This window comes from Pseudopipra pipra, chromosome 14, assembly GCF_036250125.1.
Source record: "Pseudopipra pipra isolate bDixPip1 chromosome 14, bDixPip1.hap1, whole genome shotgun sequence".
Taxonomy (NCBI): domain Eukaryota; kingdom Metazoa; phylum Chordata; class Aves; order Passeriformes; family Pipridae; genus Pseudopipra; species Pseudopipra pipra.
Window position 1 is genome coordinate 3,163,636 of NC_087562.1, and position 19,903 is coordinate 3,183,538.

At 43.7% G+C, this 19,903-nt stretch overlaps 1 protein-coding gene across 1 annotated transcript; it reads left to right on the forward strand.

Annotated features, from left to right (window-relative positions):
* Positions 1–15,395: 15,395 nt before the first annotated feature.
* Positions 15,396–19,443, forward strand: GINS3 (GINS complex subunit 3). The gene is made up of 3 exons (XM_064670918.1): positions 15,396–15,649; positions 16,210–16,443; positions 19,071–19,443. Exons 1-3 carry the CDS (start codon positions 15,476–15,478, stop codon positions 19,299–19,301), a joined length of 639 nt encoding a protein of 212 aa, XP_064526988.1. The 5' UTR covers positions 15,396–15,475; the 3' UTR covers positions 19,302–19,443.
* The last annotated feature ends 460 nt before the right edge of the window (positions 19,444–19,903 follow it).

The following is a 19,903-nucleotide window of genomic DNA, read 5'->3' on the forward strand; positions in this document are numbered from 1 at the left end:
AGACCATTCCCAGCCCCGGGAATGGGGAATGTACATTCTCTTGTGACTGCAGAGAACCACGACTGGCACAACACTGAATCCCTGCCACAAGTTAACCTCATGCAAAAGGAAGAACGGGGACTTTAAGCTTCCCTTCAGAACTAACAATGTGGTAAAAACCAGAATGAGATGCAGATGATGCCAAGTGTGGGATCACAACACTGATGGGATCACACTGAATGAAGGGTGGGGCAGTGAAAAATTTGTTCTCTATTTATTTTTGCATATCCTAAGTGACCAAGCATTCATCAGACTTTTAACACTGATCTGAGGACTAAGCTGAAAGAGCCACATAAGCCCCAGTTTGCACTGGATGGCACATAAACCCCACTGCATTTGTGGGCTGCCTGGCTGCTGCCCTGTCACGATTGGTACAGAACCTTCTGCAAGCTGCACAGGTACAGCACCCCAAAGCTAAAAAGCTGGTGTGGTGTTTGTTCAGAGAAATTTAGCAGACACAGAGCTCTCCTAAATGAAAGAACTCATCAAAGAGAGCTTCTAAGGTAAATACATCCTCTTAGCAGGGCCTTATCTCTGCCCGGCGGATCAAAGAGCGCTCCTGCTCAGCTCCCCAGTGTGCAGGCGTTATCACCAGTCCTCTGCAAAACAGGCTGGCTTGCTTGATGACTTGCAGGCCTGTGAGACATGCATCACACGTGAAACTCGTGATGATGAGCTTGAGGATTTCCAATAAACAGGTATCTAATGTCAGACTGCCATTTAGGAACCCAAATGAACACCCTGACCTTCAGAACACAAAAAGCTCCACCACACCCAAAGAGTCCAAGTGAAGGGGGCTTTTAAAAAGTTACTAATTAATTTTATCAGCCTCCAGGAATGGATGAATAAAAAATTTATTTGGAACTGTCCCCAGGACCTGCACGTGCCCTGAAATACTCACTAGTCACCAACAGTTGTGATTTTACAAAAATGCTTTCCATTTGAATTTTTTTTCTCTGGCTTCATTGCCCAGTGAAAGACACACAGACACACAAACCAGACCAGGCAGGAGGAGGTGGCAGAACTTCTTATACCCAAAGTGCTGTCAAATATACAATATTAAGCTTGAAGGTGGCAATCTTAGGTCACTTCTAAAAACAGTGATTTCCAACAAAAGTTTGATCTTGAAGGAATGATGTGACATCTAAGAGATTATGAAAGGGATAATTATTCATTTGGTGGAAGAAGAAGCTACCCACTTGCTGGCATACCTCAGCAACTTGAAGTAGGATCTGTTATAAAAATCCTACTCTGCTGACAGAGAAGGTGCTGGAAAAGGATGAATAGTTAGTTACCTTTCACATTCAGGTTCACTGGGTATGTGATCTGCTCTCACCGCCCTTTTTCATCCTTCCTGGGGCTGTGACTGGAATGTTCCGCTGGGAACAAAATGCATAAAAGGGATCAAACGAATCCGAGGCCACAGACGAGTTTTGTAATCAGGAATGGCTGATCCTGCACCAGCCAACTTCTCCTGAAGTCAAGGTGATGGTATCAGCAGGAATATTTCATCCCCTTCTGCTTTTACTTTGATCCCTGGTCAATCTCCAGCAAACTTTATCAGGGATCCCTCCCCTCTGTCTTCTGGGATTCACCAGGTCTGTCACCACCATTGGGCTTCTTTGTGGTTTGGCATCTGACTCTGGCCTCCTCCACAGCATCACTTCCTCTTGTCTCTAAGGTTCTGTGATCCTGTTTCAGCTGTGAGTTGGGCACTTTGGTACCTCTTTGGCTTCTGGCATGAATGACTTCTTCAGTGCCACACACAGACAACATGGGAAGCCTGGACCCAACACTGTCATTCTTTGGATTAGTTAAAAGGAGATTCTGTAATGAACAATCTCCACTTTGAGGTCATGCCCCTCAAAAAATGCTTGTAGTATAACCAGAAAACATTGTGTACCATGTTAAAAAAGATTCATATATTCTAAGAAGAGGACAGCAGAGAGGTTAAAAAGCAGAATAAATAAGACTTTCATTAAAAAGAATCATGCACTATAGTCAAAAAACCCCCCTCAGCATCTGCTAACACTGCTTTCAAATTTGTTAAAGGCAGATAGGGACTGAAATAATTTTAGCCATTTTGGAATAGCCTTCATGGCACAAAAAGGCATGTTTTACACTGAGTTAGTTACCAGCTTGAATCAGGTATCCTGTGCATGCAATTTACTTATGTGATCCCATGTCTGTCTTCACACAGGCTCTGTTTCATTCAGTCCACAAGACAGAGATGCAAAGGAACTTACTCTGACTCATCAGATCAGATGAGTCCCATTAGTTCCAAGTCAAGAGCACAGAATGAATCAAAGTGACTTTTTCAAGCAGAAGAGTTTTGCCAGAAAGAGCAATGGGAACAAACAAAGCTCAGGAGAAAGCTGAGCCTGAAGATTGAGCTGGAACATTATTAAGTCAATAAGAAAAGCCAACAGAGAGGTTTGAGGGAGAGAGGGGAAGGAATTTATGCATTTACCTGCCATGTCACTGTGGGGTTTACCCATTTGTAAGCACTTTGACCACAGCCCTCCTCCCCTCAAAATCAGTGATAAAACCTCCCTTGATGCACCAGGGCAGGGTCTGGCCCTGCACAGCAATTTGTACCTTGAAAGGTACAAGCCAATTAATCCTTCCAGTCTTGGTGAGGCAAGAGATGTTGACGTGGCCCAAAACCTCTCTCTCTACATGGAAACTAAAAAAGAGAGATCTGACTTTCTCCAAGTCACAAAGTACATCCTTGGCAGAGCTGGGAGGGGCTCAGAAAACTGTAGGGTGCAGAAGTCCCAGTTCTGAGCTCAGCCCAGGCACAAACAGATCACAGCTTCTGATGGCTGCTGCCATCCACACTGACAGGAGGGTTCTGGGACTGGCTCAGTTCCTGGCAGTTCCTCTTGCAGGCTCCCTGCTCCCCTCCCTATGCCATCCATTCACCTGGTAGTAGTAGAACAGTTTCAGGGTAATGATGAGATACACAAAAAGAGTCAGCAGCCCTCCAACTAAGAGAAAGAAGAGAAAAACAATTAAAGTGAAGCAGGAGCTCACACACTAACCAACCACAGCTTCCCAAGTGCAGACAGTGCAAGAAACTCCCCTGTGTTTGCTCATCTGACTGCAGATATCTCTGTTCCTACAGTCTGACAGATGCCTTCAAAATAGACATCTAAAAATCGTTCTCCTGTCTAAAATGAGAGAGAGTGACACTCAGCTGTGCAGGTATAATTTTATTTTATACATGCTTGGAACTAAACTCAGCCCAGCTGCATTGTCAACGCAGACACAGCGTCTGCCATGAGGGGCCTCCTAGACCTGAAAGGATGGGAGCAGCCAGCCTCATCCTGGCTGGAATTTGTTCAGCAGTGAGATACGGGGACCCTAATGAGAAACATGTTCTGCACTGGAAAGGACAACCAGGACGTGCTGTCAGTGAGGACATCAGCAACACCACCGAAAAGCAATCGTTTGGCAACACGTGAGCCCAGAGGTGCCAGGAGGGCTGTCATCTGCCACAGTATTTAGAATAGGAAGGAACTGTGGGAGGGTTTGTTTGTGTTCCTAACAGCAGCCAGTGTAGATAGTTAAAACCATAGAACACAACAGAAAAAACCCTCAACCCTCACTCTAATACCTTTCTCTCTTCCCAGATACCGCTGTACCTTCTGTACCATTCAGAAGGTGCTGTTAAAGCTCTTTTTTTGCACACAGCAAGCCCTATAAAAACAGCCCCTATAAAAACAGGGACACTGAGAAAGTGACCACCCACTGTCCTTTAATATTCCACTTGACTGAATGTCAGCCACAGGCCTCTTGATCCCACCACTCTGTGTGGGCTCACACACACACACAGAGAAGCTACAACATGTTCTGAGTCTCCTCTGAAGGAGCCCACCCCAGACACAGAAACACAGAGGGTATGAGCAGCACAGAACCACAGGAGAAAATATCTCATCTGCTGCATCTTTCTGAAGTTCCCAGTGATTTAGTTGTTTCAGCAGATGGAGCCATTGCAGTATATACACCATGGATTGAAAACTAGGCCAGTTCAGCCTGTTCAAAGGGAAAAAACCTTCTGCCTACTGTGAGGACATTTTCAAAAGAATCCTTGGCTGTATCCAGGCAAGTGTGTGTCACTTAGGCAACTACATGCTCTTTTAACAAGCGGACTGGCTTGCCCCGAATGTCCTAGGACTGATTTTTAGATCTATAGGATCGTTAGTAATTATACATTAGTACCACAACTGAAGTTCATGGTTTTAATGTGCATTTGAAAGCTGGCTGGTCCCCAGATCAAACCCACTCAGTAATTCTGGTATATAAACCCCAGCCTTTGCCATGATAACCACCTGGTACCCCTTACTGGTGCCACAATTTGTTTTTTTAGAGGCCCGATATCACCACCATGGAAAAGGCATCTAAGCTGCAATTGCTGGATTGTTGTGTTGCAGGATAACCCTGACTGATGAAGTCAGGCTTTCAGAGTATTTACAGTGAGGAAAGTAATGCAAGTAAGAATACAACAATTCAGGTTTCCAGAAGCACGTTCACTTATGAGTATGACCCCTTAAAGGTTGTAAGAAGATAACTATGATCATAAACTTGGGCATGAAACGCTGAGCAATTCACGGTACAATTAGAATTTGAGATAAATGGATTAATAATCTCCTGCTCAAGCATCTAATTAAGAAGAAGCTGTATTCATCAAAGGCTGCTGTTGACATTATACATTACTGAAGGGGAATGGGGATTTAATATCTCCTTGGTATGCAAACTCATTACCATTTTCCCTGATGGAGGCTACACAGATATTCAAGGGGCAGAGATTATGACACTTAATATAGAAAGAGAAAATGCCCAACAGAATTGACCCCAGCTTTGCATGCTGTGTAAGATCCACTCGTAAGCTACACAAGAGTAACTTGGTGAGTCTGCCCCATCTACTTTTAAATGCTTTGTATTTAAAACGTATTTTAAATGCAGCTCTTCTACAGTGGCAGCCGCATCAGCTCCGGGACGTGTTGCCATTGTACTGCTGTGCTGATGGTAAAGCAGGGTAACACTTCTAGCCCAAAAACAAACCTCTCACCTGGAGCTGTGGCTTTCCCTGTACAGACCATCACGGCAGGGAATGCTACACTGAAAGCAAGTTAAGAGGCTGCAACGCCAAACCTGTGCTTTCAGCACCAGGAACCTACAAAGGACAGAAATGGTTTGTTATTATAAGATCCAGGATGGCTTGGCCTTATAAGTAACCTGCCAGAAATCAAGGGGAATTTGGTGAAATCAAGAGCTCACAGAGGGCTAGGCAATGATCAAAGGAAAAGGAATTTCTGCCATGCATTTCCACTGAAAGCTGGAGGTCTAGCTTCTAATCTATCATTCCATCCCAGACTCCAAATCAAAGACTTCTCATTGCACTAACTCCTGTGGTAGCTTTGGATTGAAACAGCTATTGGAATTGAGGCCACAAGCCCCTTTTCATTTGGGAATAATTCTAAATTTAGACTCTAATCTTCAAATGAAAGCAGGAAGCTGATCTACCTCACTGCATTACTAATGTTCTTTACAAATATATGATGCCTTAAAGGCATTTTGTTTCCCTCAGTGTATATGTGGCAAAGAATCGGATTAAAAGGATGGATTCTGCTAGAAATACCCATCATTACACAGAGCAAGTACAATTAATAAGGAACCAGTTCACCCACCTTTTTCATGTACCTTTCTATAAAAACAGCAGTAAGCACAAGCAAAAGAGAAGCTGAAAAGAAGGAAACAATAAAACTTGAAGAAATAACTGTATTCTCCACTGATGTGATAACATGGTTGGTGTGTGTGGTCAGAGGCTGGGCTGAACTTGCTGGCAGCAATGGCAAACTAAAACTTCTTTGGGGATCATCAGTCAGGCAGCTGCAAGTCAGGAGTTGCATTTATGGAGCTGAAGCTTCTGAGCCCATGGGCTCAGCAGAGGTTATCTGGAACTGACCCAGTGAAATGATGAGACTGCAAATAAGACAAAGCACATTCCCGGCCAGCTGCTCATCCATCCTCCTGTGAAGGTCAGACCTCCCTCGTGAGGAACCTTCCACAGATGAGGGACCTTGCAATGGCATCAAGATGAAAAAGCTGGGCAGAGACTCTGTATGAATCTACAGTTTTAAACTGCTCCTTTTGAAGCTGTGTAGTCCAAGAGTGGCTTTTCAAACATTTTTGTACCAACTTGCTGAATTAGGGAAGGGAATCAATACCACCCCCTGACATCTCAGAAGGCTGGGTTTCTGTGAGACATTAACTCTGAAAACTAAATGCTGATTTAAATTCATTGTTTTTAAGGGTGTCATTACTCATCAGCTTTCCAGAAATAGCCAGCTGTTTTGGTGGGGACACTCAGAGTGAATTGAGATGACGCCATTGCATCCACCACTAATTATTTGGAAGGAAATTAAATGCAAGGGAAAATGTAAAAGTAGGGGAAAACGTAAAAGCAGAGCAGAGCCCCACACAGGCTGCTGTGAAGAAAGTTAACTCCAACCCAGACAGATCTAGTGCAGTGCTCTGTCACAAAATTATTCCTAATGTTTAAAGCCAAAGTAGGCTTGCATGCAAAGGATGTTATAAACAACCTGCTGCAATTTTAAGCAATTTGCATAAGACCTTTATCTTCAAGGTGTGACTCACACATTTTGCTGTCTGAGAGCTGAGCCTTGGTCTGTAAAACCAGCTCATTAGGAACCACAAACCCTATCATGTTTCACCTGGAGTAAAAAACAACTGTCATCCAGTCTCACATCTCTACCAGAAAGCCCTAGAATTGTGGGCATTTAGAAATGGAGCACAGAAAAAAATCTGTACATAAGGGAAAGAAGAAAATGTAATGACACAACACCCATGGAAGGAGTCAAAAAGAGAAGAAAATCAGAGCATTTGCACTGAAACACCAATTAAAAGAACTATCAATGTCTTTAAGGACTGCTAATTGTAATATTGAAAGATATTATCAACAAAACAAAAAGTCACCTCTGGTGAATGGATATAGCTCCGCTTTCTGTAGTTGTTTTACATCTATTTATACCATGGAGATATTTTGGCCCTAAATTCTCTGAGGAGATAGGTTTTTGAACTCCATATTTTGAAAACAAGATCTAAACCCATCAGTCATCTCAATGAGATTATGCTGGGTTTGCCAAACCTTCCCCACTTAATATGCTTTTCTGTTATTTTACTAGCTCTGCTTGTAAATACGGGATTATAAGAAAAAAAAGAGAAAATCAAAAGATATGCAGCTTCTCCTAGAAGAGGTTAAAACCCTGTCAAAAATCCTCATCTGGATTTGTGTGATAAAGCCTGCCACTGAGTACAAGCCACAAAGTCCAGAGAAAACGCATTTGCTTTTAAAACATCTCATGGGGCTTTGTCACTTTTCAATATGAAATTCCTGGATATTTAGCTGATGGCACTTGCACCCCGCTGACTTGCTGGCAGTGAGATATATTGCTGGGCACGTACAGGGGTGTTTCATGAAAACCAAGATAAACTTTATAAGATCACAGAGCAGTCCATGCCTGACAGAGCGAAGCTGTCAGATCTGAGGATGCACCGAGACAGGCTGTTCTCAGAACTACAGAGCCACTCGGCTGGCAGACAATGCAAGCTGCCTGTCTTGTCTCCTCTTCACATTCCCACACACTGTGAATCACTGGAATTCTTCCAGATAGGATGCTCAAAATGAACTGCATCATCCCCCTAATCCCTGGACTCCAGTGTTTAACATCTCAAACTCTCCCCACACGCTTCCCAAGCTCCCTGACACCCGGGATCACTTGCCTGCTCTGGCAAGTGATAGTGGGTAGAGAGGAAGCTGCAGTTCCCCACAGGCATCCATTTGTAGCAGGATGCTCTGCTTAAGTGTGGATAAACCAGCACAGAATTCACCCTGTGTGCAAAAGTGATCAGTGCTGGATGCAGAAGGGGGGGTCAGCTGCTTTTGGTGTTGAAGAATTCTGAGCCCGGCCTGACTCATCAGTCCCAAAGTTAACCACCACAGGATGTTTCACTGATGTTCTGTCAGGAGCAATGTTTCCTGACAGAAACTGGCACCTGTGAGGAAGTGGCAAAGTTCCTGATAAAGGAACCAACAGGTGATAGTGCTGATAACTTATGTAGAGCTGCTGAGCTGACACAGCCTGGAGACATCTGACTGTCAGTCCATCACTTTATAATGTAACAGCCCAGTCCCACTTTTGGGAGGGTTTTCTCAAACACCCCTTCTCAGAGTGTGTGTGGAGATCCCTCCCTTGAGTGTGGACACCTCTCAAGGTCACTCCTGGAGGCTGAGCAAAAGAGCTTTGCCCATGGTCATTGGTACGGGTGAGTAACATCAATCTCTACTTAATAAATATTTTGCTAGCTCTGATATAATTGCTTCAATAATGCTGCAATAAATAGTACAGTGTGCTAGTACTTACAGCTCTCTATACCGTGTAGTAAATAATTCTGATTAAGATATTTTAGTCTAATCATTATAAATTCAAATAATTAATTTATTTTATTGAAGTAAATATATTCAGTTTACCGACTTTAATCCTGCCAAGCAAAGTCTTACAAAGGCTCAATTACACCTATATAATCCTTTAGACAAATACCACTGACCAAGCCTGGGCCTAGAGTTGGAACAAGCCACATCTCTCTGAGAAGGAGTTTAGAAAGCAAGGGGGTCCTTTCTCCTCCTCGTGACTCAGTGGGAGGATCCACCTGGTAAAAGCTGGTCTGAAGCTTCCATTCTGCCCAGGATGTCCTTGAGGAGCTCAGAAATTACTGCTCTCAGCCCACCTTTGGACAATTTCCTGTCATTCCCAGCAGCCACCTCTCTGTCTCCCCATGACATGAGGAACACAAGTAGGAAACTCTGGATTTCTCTGCTCCTCGTGGACCTCCTACCTGTTATTATACTAATAGCCTTTCCTACTGGGGCATAGAATTTCTGATGTGCTCATTCTGACTATAATCATATTATATTAGCCAAATTCTCAGTATGTATTCAGTGTAACCTGACATTTCAACTGCGTTTTTTATATTGAAGGATAAAAAAACTTCTTCACAAGTTATGAACAAGATTCTTGTTGACACGGTGCAGTGTGCCCCAGAGAGGTGCTGTTAGATTTCCCTTCCTGCATGGGATCAGAAAAGAAAAAGTTTGGATCTTTCCCTATTCTACTAAGCCTCAAAAAAAAACGTGGGACAGCCTGACCTCTTACCCACAGCCCAGAAATGAAAAGCAGCAGCCAAGAGGCAATCAGATTTAAGGCATTCAGAGATTCTGCTGGCCAAAGAGAGCAAACCCTGGGCCAAAAAAGGAGCATTCACACTCTGACAAAGCCATGGGATATCAGCATTCTGCTCATGTAGTGCTGGTGGATGAAGGGCTGGAGTAATGCTGGTAATGCTGAAACCATGGTTCAAAGAGCACATGAAATGCAGATGACTGAATCCTCTCCAGCTTGTGATCCTGGGTCAGTGTATAGACAGCATGGCAGATAATTCAACCTCTTATTCCAGGTCTTAAAAAACATGTAATGTTGCCTGCTTTTTTTTTTTTTTTTTTAAGTAACTCACTTAATAAAACTCTCCAGAATTATGTGAATGAGGGTGAGAACCTAGAATGAAAATGGAGTAACAGGATATAAAGAGAAAAAGATGAAAAAAATCTGTAGTCAGATTTACAGTTGCTTATTTGAGTCTGAAAGACAAAGAATAATCTTTTCTTTACAGGGGAAAAATTTGCAGATTTTAGCTTGTTTTTACTGGAAATATCCTGGATAGCTCAGAAATCCCCCCCTCTCCCAAAATTTAGAAAGTGAAGCTTATATAGCAACCCATCCCTGTCTCTTCCTTTCAGACAGGTCATCAGTTTCTAGTTTTTATGTAATTTCCCAAAATAAAGCCTTCTTCTGTGCACAAAGATTGATTCATTAGATGTTTTTGTCTCTGGGCATTGAGCAGCCTTTAGCTGAATAGAGTTGGAGTTCATGCAACTTAATTGGAAGAGCATCATTTCCAACATCTCCCTAGGATATTTAATATGAATGGTGAGACACAAGAAAAAGAAATTGCTGATGTTTAGTATTTTGTGCCGTGGAAAGCACTCATTGTTTTGCTCAGCAGCTTGAGCACTTTACAGGTGGGAAAGGGTCTCCCTGTCCAGAATGAACACAGTACTTTTCTTTCACCCTCGTCATGTGAGTGGATGTGAAAGAAACTAAAATACATATGAATTTTCTACTCACATCATCACAGTCACCTTGAGACACCAAAAGTTTGAGAAATCTCAGCACTTCAGAATTTATTGCAGATACACAATTCTTCACAGTAACCAGCAATTTTCTTTAATTTCTTGCTGAAGGCAGTTACCACAATTATAATTTTCCCAGACTTCTAAACAAAAACAATAATAAATTGTCATCTAGGGAACTCCAAATGCAAGAAGCACCAACAACTTTGGCAGCCCTCCCAGCTAAAGCATAAAAAGTTTTAGCAACATGGCACCACTCCTTAAAAAAAGAAATCTTCTTCAAATGCCAGCTGCTGATTTAACTGTGATTTTCCACTTACCAGAAAAACTACACAACAGTTAAAAAAGTCCTGGAAATTGCTGAATCCACTCCCACATAATAAGAGTGAAGGACAGCTGGGAAAAATTTTGGAGTTCTAGAAATGCTTCTGTTCTGTCAAAAATTTTGTCTGCAATACCAGCTGCAGCATCTGGTTTATCTTGTGACTTCAACCCTCCTTTTTAGAAAGTGCTTAAAAGATTTTGAAAGCCATTGTACAAGCTGGCCAGAGACCCTGCTGCCATTGCTGCCCTCTGGCTGAGAGACCCTCGGCATGTTTGGTTATCCTAAATCCCTACATTTCATCTGTGGCTGTTCTCCTATCTGCAGAATGTGACAATCCACAGTTCCTCCAAGTGGAAAGCAATGACACTCTGAAATGTAAATATGAATATGATGTATCATTAACTCCATTGCTGAACCTCTCACATTTGCAGATAAATTGAAGAGGAAAGTTATTATCTCCTTGGTTTAACTATTGGTTTGTGCTGCTACCCCTTTTCCTTCAAAAAATAAAATTGTACTGGACTGCAGAATCTGCCTCTTGGAGAGCAGTATTTATGTATACGAGGTAGCATTTAACTCCCTCAGGATAATCCCGCCGAAGCCAATTGGTTTACTCGAGTTATACGCCTGTATTTGCACAACAAAGGGGTTGCAAAGGCTTGTAGCACAGACAGAGGACGATTTACAAATAAGAACTCCCACTGCCACAGGCAAGTTAACCGATTAGGAAATGCAAATTTGCCGAGTGTAAGCTCCAGGAGGGAAAGGAACTGCTAAGTAGCATCAGGAAAGCCCGGGGATGTGTGGGAAGGATGTGTGCTCCAGTGTGTTGCCCTCCATCAGCTCTGCTCTCAGGATGTGAACACCACACGCCTGAGTTCTGTGTGTGCACTCAGGATCCTCCAGCCAGGATCACACAGCGGGATCCTGGCCCTGCTGCAGTCAGTTGTCTCATCTAGGGGTGTTAAAGCCCCTGACAGCATTTCTGATTGCTTGATAACAAATGCAAACAAGAAAAGCAAATCATGCTATAATCATCTCTGCCTGAGAGGGGACAAGGGCTCAAGATCAACCTTAGTTTGTGCTGTGATTTAATCCAATATGTAGAGACTGATGATTTCTCCCTCACTTTGACCTAAGGTAAGGAAAGGTCACAGGGAGTGGTGCTTCCTTCTCCCATCAACATCCTGCAGCTCTTTCAGTTGACTTACTTCACATATTTAATATTATTTAGATTATCCACGATGGCACCATCAGCTACACAAGCTGATGTGACACAGCTCAGCAACTGTGCAGTACACACAGACATCAGCCTGCTCTAATGGAAATCCCTAGATGGAGCAGGGAACATAATTATGCTTCCCCAAATTTATCTGATGTTAAATTGGCTGAATTTTGTGGTATGGAGGATTTAAGAAGTACATAGATGAGACACAACAGCTGTTCCTCAGTTTCTAAGACTTTACTCTTTCCCATATTTTGCAACCCTCTAATTTATCTACTGTACCTTGAAGTAATTTGGGTTTTATTCATCACAGCTCAAACTTAATTCTGTAGCACTTTGGACTATCATTACTCAGTTTTTGGCATATATCAGTTATGACACGGGGCATTCCACTTCCTTCAGGAAGGTCTTGAAATCATATTTATGAAAATATAATATGATTTAGGATGCTGGGGTCATCATGTACATTTTTATACTAAGATTCGCACACAAGTGTTCAAGAATAAGAACCTGGCTGGTACCTTCCTCAGGATGAGAAGGCAAACATACTACAAAGAGAGGTGACATAATTTTGTCAATCAAACTCATTATTCTTTAAAATTCTCACAAAAGAACAGTTCTTCAACTGATTTTGCAGGGAATGTAAACATCTTTCCTTCTGTGTTCTTTCAGCTTTACACAGTGCCTCAGGCTTTCCACACCTCTGTGCTCATTTCCCTATCACACACCACAGGCTGAGGCATCTTGGGACACAGGGAAATAGTGCTTTTCTTTCTTCTTTTTCCAGATGTCTTAGTTCTGCACCCTAGAAAAGGCATATTCCACTTGCATAGTTCTCCTCACTCCCAGTGCACACTTTCATATTTAGCATAGAGATTTGTTTCCTAAACCTCATTAAGCAGGGAATATTTTTACTAATCCAATTCAGCAAATTATAATTTTATCAGAACTGTCCTTTAGAAAGAGCTTTTGGAAATTGCCCTACAACTCATCTGGAAAATGTGCACAGATAGAAGGATTTATTTTCCAGACAGAAAGATTCAATCTCTCATTTAAAAAAAACACAAAACAGACACAGAACAATACTTAATGTTGCTGACTTTAATATAATGTTTGTTTTCTGTTCTGTTGATAAAAATTCAGTATCTTACAAGAAACGACCTTTACATTAAATCTCTCTGCAGGAGCACTCCTTGCCCTTACCAGTGTTGTCAGTATTTAATGTTCCTGACTAGTGGGAAAAGGGGACACTCTGGAATCAGCAGTGTGGGGGTGTCACACTGACAAACATGTGCATAAATTTCTTCTGTTCCTGAGCCTCTGTTAAGGAAATTTTCCTGTCCAACCATTCAGGACCCAGTTTGGGAATCCCACTCACATCACCCCACACTGTCCTTGCTGGGACTGAAGCCCCTTCAGAGCTACTTGTCTAACAAATTAAAGGCATTTAGATTTTTGCAAACCCAGCACACCACTGTTCACAAAAAGCTCAGCATTTCTTTGTTGGCTGGACTTTTACAGCACATACTGTACCTAAGGGACACATATGTGACGGAAGCACATCATCCCGAGGCCTCAGTCTGCACTGTCTGTGCTCTGTTTTTCTTGGAATGAAATAAAATAGCACAAGATTTAATAAACTGGTTCAAATTTTATTATTTTGCATGGGTTTGACTTTGATGAAGGTATTAAAGTACCAGCATGCTAATTAATGATGATGACAAAACAATAACAAATCACAGTGGATCCAGCTTGAGGAAACAGCAGCAGGAAGAATGCTGAGGTCGTAAGAATTAAAAGATAATTAAAGATGCATTGGCTTACGCCTTAGTCATGGACTGAAAATGTCATTAAAGAAATCATCAAACCACCTATAAATAAGTCTCTGATTATTTTTCAGGGAAATTGTCAGGTGTTTCAACTCTGCTCAATTGTCTGTTTTCCTTCCTCAGCAGAAGAAAGACTGAAATGCTCACTAGATTATTTAAATCTTATTTAAATATTATTTTATAGATTATTTCAATGTTCTTTTATAGACCACTGTCTACAGAAAGAGTAATGTTTTCAGCATATATAGCTTAGGGAATAGCAAGAAAACTTTAATGTGATGAAAAATGAAGTAATTTTGAAGCAACAAAACAAGGACAAAAAAAAAGAAGCACAAAGTCATGTTCTAATATGAAGTAAAATTCAGATGAGAATGGAGGATAACCACATTTTTTTTATCCTTTTACAACAAACCCAGAATTTAGCACGGGGTATTTGATTCTGCCATCCAAATGTGACTTGATTATTTATTTTGCAGCACTAAAATAAATTACTTTGGGATGTAGCCTCCCCTTGAAATCCAAGGTATGCACAGTTCATTAGTCCTGCCTTCTGCCTGCTCAGCACAGCCACATCCCTCAGCCTGATCATGTGCTCTGCAAGACCCATGTCCTGAGTTGCCAAGGGGAAAATTGGGCATAACCAACCCCCCCGGGCAGCATTTGCTTGGCTTTCCATGGGCTCACTGGTGGGTTCACATGACTGGAGGTGTCCCTGCACCTTCCACTAGCCCAGGTTGCTCCAAGCCCTGTCCAACCTGGCCTTGAACACTTCCAGGGATGGGGCGGCCACGGCTTCTCTGGGCAACCTGTGCCAGGGCCTCCCCACCCTCACAGGGAAGGATTTCTTCCTCATACCCAGTCCCATCCTTTCCTCTGTCAGTGTGAAGCCATTCCCCCTTTTCCTGCCCGGATGCACCTCTAAGACCCCATTTTCCTGGAGCTCTGTGGCCCAGCAGGTTGGTGTGTGGAGGATGGATGTGCCTGCCTGCAGAGGGGCAGCCACCACGGTGCTGAGTGGGGAGATACCAGGACATGGTGCTGTGCAGATCCACACCTCCAGCTCCATCCCCAATCCAATCCCTGTTCCTTGTCAGATTTTCCCTCATTCCTGATCCTGGCCCTAATCCAGTCTGATTTTTCCCCCATTCAGGATCCCACCCCCAGTCGTGTCTGGGTTTCCCCCCATTCCCAACCCTGGCCTCGATCCAGTCTGGGCTTCCCCTCATTCCAGATTCCAACCTCAGTCATGTCTGGCTTTCCCTGATTCTGGATTCCAGCCCCAAATCAGGCTGGGTTTCCCCATTCATGATTCCATCCCTAATCCAGTCCAGGTTTTCCCCCATTCCTGATCACACCCCCCCCGCTCCAGTCCGTGTTTCCCCCATCAGAGCTTCCAGCCTCAATCCAGTCCTGGTTTTCCCCCATTCCCGATACCAGCCCTGATCCGGGCCGGGTTTCCCCCCTTAGAGATACTAGCACTGATCCAGCCTGGGTTTCCTCCCATTCATGATTCCAGTCCCAATCCAGGCCAAGTTTCCCCCCATTCTGGATCTCAGCCCCGATCCCGTCCGGGTTTTCTCCATTAGAGATTCCAGCGGCGATCCAGTCCTTGTTTTCCTCCATTCCCGATCCCGGCGCGCTCCAGGCCGGGTTTCGCGCATTGCCGGTGCCGCGCATGCGCAGTGCGAGCGGGGCGGTGCCGGGCGGGCTGCGCGGGAGCCCCGACCCGGCGGGTCCCGATCCCGGTGCCGCTCCCGGTGCCGCTCCCGGTGCCGCTCCGGGCCATGTCCGAGGCGTATTTCCCGGTGGGCCCCGGGCTGGGGCTAGAGGAGAATTTCCTATCGCTGGACGACATCCTGATGTCGCAGGAGAAGCTGCCGGGGCGCGCCGAGAGCGCTCTGCCGCGCCTGGCCCTGGCGCTGGGGCAGGGGGCCGGCGGCGCCGAGTCCCTCCCGGAGGTAACGGGGGACGGGGACGGGGACAAGAACAGCCCCCGGGGGGATACGGGATGCCCCGGGGCCGCCGCCTCGCCCCCACCTCGTGTCCCACCCCCCAGTGGTCACCGCAATGAAATTGATTCTTCCCGCTACTTTTTTAAATGTTATTTTTACTTTTATCGTATGCACTTTGTATGTTTGGTGTTTTTCTGTTTGGTTGGTTTTTGGTTTTGTTTTTGTTCGTTTTTGTTTTTGTTTGTTTTGGTTTTTGTTTGTTTTGTTTGTTTGTTTTTGTTTTGTTTGTTTTTGATTTTTATTCTTTTTCCCTTCTGGTGTTTAATAATCTGACAATTTTTAGGCTGTAGAGCATCGATAAAAAAACCCCACTTACCGAGTCTTGCAGTAATAACGCCCCTACAGCGAGTCTGGTTTGTGCTGCGGTCACAGCAGGCTGTCCCGAAAAGAAAACTGTGTTTCTGTAATGCTGGATCTTCATTAATGAAGTTCGTTGTCTGTCTTCGGGGCTGCTTAATGTGTATTTTCATGGAAAGCACAACTTTTGGTTTCTCTCATTCCTCCAGGGATCGAAGCTGGAAATCCCACTGTGGCTTGCTAAAGGGCTGCATGACAGCAAAAGGAGAATCATTTCGGTGGAACTGCCAAAGATCTACAAGGAAGCCTGGAGGACAGTGTTCAGTGCTGATGCCAATGTGGTTGATCTGCATAAAATGGGGCCCTACTACTATGGATTTGGCTCACAGCTCCTGAATTTTGACAATCCGGAGAATCCTGAGATAGCTCAGAGTATCCTGCAGGCAAGTGTCTGAACTAGGGCTTGAAATCTGGTTTTGCATTTTTCTGTCTTCCTGTTTTTCCCAGCTGCTCAGCAGTCTTCAGGAAAAATATCCTGGTTTTATCCAGATGATTTCTGGACTGATTATGAATTTCTGGATCAAGCTGTAGGATGACCCTCTTGGCTACTGCTGGAAGCTTCAAGTGTGCATCCAGGAGTGTAACTTTAGCCTAGAGTTTCCACACTGTCAATATGGTGTTTCAAAAAGTGTTATAAAACAGGACTAGATGAGATGTAAGGTCATTTAATTGTGCCTGCGCTGCAAGGCAGAATGAATTCACTCACTGTTTCAGTTTTGCTACCCTGTTTTTAAAGCTGTGTAACAATGAGACCTCACACTGCTCTGGGCAATCTGTTTCAGTGCTTCTTCACCCTAATCATAGCAGGTTTGCTCTGATGTCTAAACCAAAGCTCCTTCACAGCAATACAAAGCTCTGTTCTGTTTGTCTTGCACAAAGTAAATGCTGGGGACAGAGTATTCTCTTCCTTCCTGCAGCAGTCCCAGTTCATTTGATATCTGTCTGTGGGTCGTGTTTTCTAATCTCTGACTGTCCTTATGTCTGGGATCTTTCCAGTGGATCTGCATCCGCTCTGCCGTGCCCTGAACAGCACAGTCTCGTGCTCAGGACTTGTGCTGATGAAAACAAAAGGATTACTTTGTGAACTTTTTAGGCTGTGATGCTCATTGTTCATCATGGTGCAGTATCTTGTTTGTCACGATGCAGTGACTGCTCTCTGGTTGGTCTGCAGTCCACAGTGAGATGGTACAGGTTTTATACACAGGCAACTGTTTCTCTTCCTGACTTTGTACAATTCCCTATTTCTGCCTTAATGCAAAACCTTATGTTAGTCCTGGGTGAATTACATCCTATTGTTTTTACACTTTTCTAATTTGTCAGGATCGTTATGAATTAGAGTTCTGCTCCACAGCATGCCTGCAGTCACTCCTCCTCCTTCTCCTGCATGTTATTTGCTGATTTAATAAGCACAACTTCTATTCCTTTAGTAAGCTTATTAATTAACAACTCAAACAGTACTTGGTTCCAGACAGACCCCCGTGGAACTCCACTCAGTGTGTTCTTCCCTCCTGACAGGAGCTATGGGTGATGGTTGTCTTTCCCAACCATCTATGGGGTGGCCTGGCTAAATCTTCCAAGAACACTCCATGACAGATACCCCTCCACTGTTTTCCTCCCTGTGCAAGGCCTGGCATCCTTCCACAACAGGAACCAAGGCTGGTCCCTCAGAGTTTGTTCTTGGCAAGTCCACATTGGCTGTTACTCTTTTATTCTCTTGCAGAAGTTTATGTATAGTCTGCTCGTTCCATTATGTTTCCAGCAATTGATACTGAGGGATTTATAATTCCCTGGCTCTTCCTTCCTCCCTTTCCATCTCCCCTTTTCTCTTTTGAAAGATAGATTCCGTCTTTGCCAGCTTCCGGACTTCAGTGCTCCCTGAGCTTTTAACCATAACCACTTACAGCTCTGACATCTCTTCAGCCAGGTCTCTAAGTGGGCTGGGGATGATTGCTGTTGCATTTTTTTTTTTCATTCTCTGTACTTTACATTAAGGCTGATGCAGAGAGGCTTTAAAATGCTGCTGTTTTCTTGGAGCTGTCCACTGAAAACGTGCTTTGTGCATTGAGGAGGTGACCACGCCTTTCCTTGTCTTTTCTCCTTCTGCTAATGGACATTTTAGGGAAAAAAAACCCCACAGTAGAACTCATTACTTATTGGCAGAAAAATCAAAGCACACAAGGTTTTTGCTTTGTTAAAAGCAAACAGGAGGGGAGTTTTGCTGACTTGAAAAATGAACAAACTTAAAAAATAAAACCCTCTCTGAAATATTCAGGAACAATAAATGCAAAGTATAACTGTTTGGTGACACAGTCAAAGTGAGAGTTATTAATTTATATTTCTCCTATAAGTTCTGATGATTATAAAATCAGCTTCTGAAATAACACAGCACAGTTTTCAAAGAGTTTTGACCCTTTCTTTTTTCACTCCCAAAAGTAAAGACAGAGAGGGAAGTAAAAATCCTTAAATATGTCTTATATTGCTTAGCTTTTGAAGGTGATATTTATAAGTCATAGAGTAGGGGTTTTTTTTGACTTTGTAACAGCTAAGTGTTTTTCTAGCATAATTTTTCTAGCATACTGAAAAAAACCCACTTTTCAGTAGCATTTTGGCTGAACTGCCAAGTTGTTCACAAGTTGCAGCCTGTACGTTCCTGCAGCAGCTGCTGTGGCATGAGATACATTCCACCCGCTCTAAAGCAACAGTTGCTTGTGAAGCGAGATGGAGTGGATTGTGTGTTGTGCCCTGTGGTCTCCTGGAGCCTGAAGCAGCCAAAATCTAATTCTGTGTTTGATTCCCATCCAGTATATCAGGCACCTGCTCTCCCAGCTCAGGCACGGCGTGGTTTTGTCTTTGTATCCAAGGTTAATAAGTGCCCGTTGCAGACCGTGGGCTGGTTGTGAACTGGAGCCTGAACCTTTGGCTCTTCAGTCTTGAAAGCTCGGGCCTGCAGCATTTTTGCTGAGGGGGCCTCTGTGTCAGCTGTCAGTAACTGTGTTTTATCACCTTTCAGACGTTCATCAGCCGTTTCCGTCGCATCATGGACTCCTCTCAGAACGCCTACAACGAGGACACCTCGGCGCTGGTGGCCCGGCTGGATGAGCTGGAACGAGCTTTGTTTCAGGTTGGCCAGAAAGGGCTGAATGATTTCCAGTGCTGGGAAAAGGGACAGGCTTCTCAAATCACAGCTTCCAGTCTGGTCCAGAACTATGGGAAGAGAAAGTTCACGGAAGTGGATGGTTAAAAGCCTGAAGAACACGAAGCTACAGTGGGTGACACGGAGAGATTTATCTGCAGCCTGTCACAGAAAAGTGAATCAATTTGGGGAGGGGCAGGCTCCCTGTCCATTAATGGAAATTCTCTGTAACATCTTTGGATTGGACTAGTGCAAATTTTAAAGGCAGAGGGCAAGGGCATAAAAAATAGATCACATGACATCACTTACAGCTTACTCATTGCACTCCTGAGGATTTGCAGATAAAGTGTTTGCTAGGTGGCTGAAAGGCTATGAGAGGATTTTCTAAAAGGGTAATTAATATTTATTATTCTTCCAAATTGATGTTTACAATACCAGATCTGGAAGAAAGTGTAATTTATGTATCTTGTCTTGCCCTTCCCCTTCCAACCTCCTGGAAACAGCTGTTGATTTTTTGAACAGCTGTTTCCAGGTTCCCTGTTCTTTGGAGAGCCCCAGTGATGTGGAAAAAAATGCAGTGCAAGCAGCATTAATTTTTTTTTTTCATTTCTTACACACTGTGGTGGAACAGGTACTCTTTGTGAGGCAGGAATGTTTTGCTTTGCTGACTTCTGTACACAGTGCCCTGGAGAAAAATACCTCCTCAAACC